Source organism: Panicum virgatum, chromosome 3K (assembly GCF_016808335.1).
Source record: "Panicum virgatum strain AP13 chromosome 3K, P.virgatum_v5, whole genome shotgun sequence".
In the NCBI taxonomy this organism is placed as follows: Eukaryota; Viridiplantae; Streptophyta; class Magnoliopsida; order Poales; family Poaceae; genus Panicum; species Panicum virgatum.
This window is the reverse complement of record NC_053138.1, coordinates 33085016-33089507: the sequence shown is the minus strand read 5'-3', so window position 1 is coordinate 33089507 and position 4492 is coordinate 33085016. Positions and strand designations below refer to the sequence as shown.

Here is a 4492-nt window from a genome sequence, read left to right as displayed (position 1 = left end):
TTCAGTCCAAATTTCCATGAATTAATCACAAAATCAGCAGTAAAAAAGCTTACACAATATAGAACCAAACCAACGAGAGGATACAGGCAAGCAGCAAAGAAGTCTAACAGAGGCAACAAAACAAGAAGCAATGGAGCACTAATTAAACACGCCACCCACACACAAGCATTCATGTGGAATCGATCAGTCCGGAAGCGACCCACGGACAAGCAAGCAAGTAAGCGAATCAGGGGCCAGTAGTGGAGCTGCTCCACCTCGGGGAGGGCAGGGGTGCGAGTCAAGGGCCGGCGGCGCTGCTCCAGTGGAGGAAAAAAAGGGGCGGCAGCGCAGCTTGCTCGGGGGCGTCGCAGATCCGGAGTCAGGGAAGGGAGAGAGGGCGGCCGCGCGGCAGCAGGGGCGGTCGGGGAGAGTGCAGCAGCAGGGAAGGGAGGGCGGCGGCGCTGCAGCAGGAGGAGCGGGGCGGCGGCGCAGGGGTCGGGGAGCTCCTGCGCCCGCTGGCCGCCTCCGCCCGCGGTCGGCGCGGCAGCAGGGGTGGGCGGCGTCGGGGGAGAGACGAAGGTCAGTAACGAAAAAAGCGCATTGCTTACCAGCGAAGCGAGTTCGGGGACGCGTTGGTGGGAATCGTGATTCACGTTGTCTCCATGATTTCCACGGAAGCGGCGTTCCCAACAATCGGATTTTAATCGAAGCGTTTGGGTGGGTTAGTTGATTTTCTCCACCGAGAATCCGCTTATAAGCGGAAACAAACAAGGCCAATATCATGCATCCTGTACGGCGCAGCTGTAGTAGTCAAAGTTTCCGAAGACGTTTTCAAATCATGATGAAGCGCATCGAAGCAGCAATTGATTCATGGTTCTGCTTATCACGCAAGATCATGAATTCGGCTGTTGTTGACATGTCAAGCTGCAGGCTTTATTTATTGCTCCTGTCCGTTGATAGCACTGGGAAACGGAGTTGACCGCGCTGCATGCGTGCAGTCATTTCCCGAGAAATTTCCAACCAAGGTCTTGTTTAGTTGCGTAAAAATTTGGGTGTAAAATACTGTAGCATTTTCGTTTGTATTTGATAATTATTGTCCCGTCATGGATTAACTAGGCTCAAAAGATTCGTCTCGCAAATTACAATCTAACTATGTAATTAGTTATTTTATTTAGCTACATTTAATACTTCATGCATGCGTTAAAATATTCGATGTGATGGGGAATCTTGTAAAGTTTTGGAATTTTGAAGGGAACTAAACAAGGCCCAAGTCGATCGATGACAGATCACGGATCGATGACAGAGGGGTTGGAAACACGAAGTAAATAAAGGCAGGAGCTCTCCGTTCGTGGGCTGGAGCTGGAGCCAGCGGCGGATCTACAGGGGGCTGGGGGCTCCAGTTCCTATAAGAACAACTAATCACACTTAAAATACTATAATAAAAATTTTAAATCATCATTAAATCTTCATGCAAATTAGCAACTCCATTGATTCAGTCTCCTTGTCCTCCATCCTACCTCCACCACTGGCTGGAGCTAGTAACTGGAGTGGTGTGAGAGAAAAATATTGTTGGCTGGTTGGAGCTGGAACTGGTAACTGGAGTGGTGTGAGAGAAAAATACTGTTGGGCTGGAACTGGAGCTAGAGCTGGAGCTGGAATGATGTGAGAGAAAAATACTGTTAGGTTGGAGCTGGAGCTGGCTGTTGAACTCTTTCGACCGGAGCGAGGTGATGGCTGATCAAGATTCTCCGTTGAACCGATCTGGCACATCAGCTGATCCTGATCAAGTCATGGATCAGCAGGATCAGCAGCAGATAGATGATGCACTGCATACATGCGCATGATGCAACGCTGCACTGCACTGCACGCCTGGACACAAGCCAGCAAGCAACGCAATGCAACGGCTGTGTTAAGATCCCTCGAAGAGTGGGAGAAAAAATCACTTCGGATAATTTAGTACACTATAGCACTTTTCGTTTGTTTATGGTAAATATTGTCCTACCATAACCTAACTAGGCTCAAAAGATTCGTCTCGCAACGTACATCAAAACTATGCAATTAGTTTTTTTATTTACCTACATTTAGTACTCCATGCATGAATTATTTGTTATATTTAATATTTCGATGTGATGAAAAATTTGGATTTTAAGGGATTTTTGGATCTAAACACACCCAACAAGGCAATTGCTCCATCTACCTGTGCTCTGCTGCTGCTCCAAATATTTACAGTATGCATGCATGGTCTCTCGACTGGGCACAGTGAAAACCCAAGTTTTTTACTCACCATACTCATCCATCTCTCTCTCTCCCTTCTTTATATTTGACCACCGCCCCTCTCCGCCAAGCACATCCACCTCGGTCTCCATCCCTAGCGCTCTCGCCCCAAAGCAACGCCACAGCGCCACCACCCTCTTCCTCTCTCTCTCTTCCCCATCCCCATCTCCCCCCTCTTATACCAGCGCCGCTGCCTGCGCCCATGGAACCCAGCAACTCCCCCCCAGCCGCGGCCGAGGTAGCGCAAGGCAGCGCCGGCGACGTCGACGGCAGGAAGAAGGGCAAGGCGCCCAAGGGCGGCCCGGAGAACGGCAAGTTCCGCTACCGCGGCGTGCGCCAGCGGAGCTGGGGCAAGTGGGTGGCGGAGATCCGGGAGCCCCGGAAGCGCTCCCGCAAGTGGCTCGGCACCTTCGCCACCGCCGAGGACGCCGCGCGCGCCTACGACCGCGCCGCGCTCCTCCTCTACGGCCCGCGCGCGCACCTCAACCTCACCTCCCCGCCGCCGCCGTCGCTCGCCGCGCCGCGCTCCCACCCGCACTCCTCGGCCTCCGCCTCCGCGCCGCCCGCGCTCCGGCCGCTCCTGCCGCGCCCGGCGCCGCACCAGCACTCCGGCGCCGGTGCCCCTGCGGCCCCGGCCTTCCACCACCACCAGTTCCAGTATCACCTGCTGCCGCCGCCGCTGCAGCAGCCGACTCCTCCGCTGTACTACGCCAGCATGGCCACTGCGTCCACGGTCACAACCACGGTGCCGCCACGGGTGGAACCGCAGGAGCCGGCGGTCGCGCCCGCGGTGGGCTCCTCTACGTCACCACTGGAGCCGCCGCAGGTGGGCACACCGGAGGAGGCGGGCTGGGAGTACAACGGCGGCGAGGAGGAGGACTACGCGGCGGCGCTGCTCTGGGACGAGCCCGAGCCCTTCTTCTGGTTTGATGTCTTCCTCAAGTGATGAACAGCACTTGAATTGAAGGCTTCAGAGAGGGGCGGCCATGGCGGCTGCTCATGCCCATGCATGCATGTGTTTGGGAGCAAGCAAGCAAGGTAGATATATAGGCTTACTAGCTAGGGTTTCTGATTCCTTTGCACCAAATTATCTTTAGCTTTTTCTCTCTCATTCTTCTTTTTTTCCCCTGTGGGGGTTTGGTTGCGGTATAGTAATGTGAGGTGGTATTGCTGGGAGGGATTATTTAGGGTTCCCTGCTGCTGATTTAAGATTCCATTTGAATCATGCCTGTTCCTTGCATGGATCCATCATGCATTGGATGCAAACTATATATTCGTGTGGTGGCATATATAAATATCAGAGATGCAACATTTTCTCTCTTTTCGTCCTTGTCTATCATCAGTTGTCTCCTTTTGAAATAGTGAACGAACTACGAAATCCAGATTCCTTGGTTCTAGTCCAGAGTTCTGGTTGTAGCCATTGCGCATGCAAGTTATGGCGTCATGGATCAACAACGATCTGAATCACTGATTGCATCACATAATTTAGAAAGGGTGTATAGTAGTAGTGTAATTTAGGCATTTAAGCAATGAAAGACTTTTTGTCTGAGATATATTTAATTGCTTTGGTTTGTTCATTAAATTTTGGAGTAGATGTAGCCTCATTTCCCTTTTGTGGAGAGTTTTATGGACATTGGTTCCTTTTTTTCCAAAGTTGCTGCATGGAAATTTGATAAAATTAAAGAATAGTCTGAATAGTCTGTCAATGTGATAGTTTTGTTGGATTTGACTAACATATATATGAATTTTATGTCGTTAGATAAGAAAAACGGAACATGAATCAACTATCATTGATTCAGATCTTGATGATGCCTAAACCTCAAACCTCTGAAAGTACCTCTTCATCTTGTTTTGCATATCGACGATACTTTCTTCTTAAAAAAAAACACCTCAGCCTTTTCCTGAAATTGTTTTCGTGACATTTCGCTTGAGTATCATAAAACTCGCCATTCTTTGTTTCATCTTCTGTTTGGGTAGAATTTGTCCCGTTTAATTCAAGGAATGCGAAAAATAGCAGCCAGGGTCACGGTGGTCCAAGGCTCCAAGCTAATAATAAGGGAGATGCATGCTCTACACAATAACCGCTGGATCTTTATTCCCAACACAGACGGATATTACTGCTTAATTTGTGGGATCTCATTAAGTTGAGTCGTGAGAATTTACATAATTTGTGGAATCTAGTTTGTGGCATACTTTTTTTTTACCAAGTTGCCATTGGTTAGGTTTCTTATGGTGGAAG

At 50.0% G+C, this 4492-nt stretch overlaps 1 protein-coding gene across 1 annotated transcript; it reads left to right on the top strand.

The window, feature by feature from the left end:
- The first annotated feature begins 2455 nt into the window (after positions 1–2455).
- On the top strand, positions 2456–3568 carry LOC120700859 (ethylene-responsive transcription factor ABI4-like). Its single transcript, XM_039985068.1, has one exon. It carries the CDS (start codon positions 2456–2458, stop codon positions 3197–3199), a length of 744 nt encoding a protein of 247 aa, XP_039841002.1. The 3' UTR covers positions 3200–3568.
- The last annotated feature ends 924 nt before the right edge of the window (positions 3569–4492 follow it).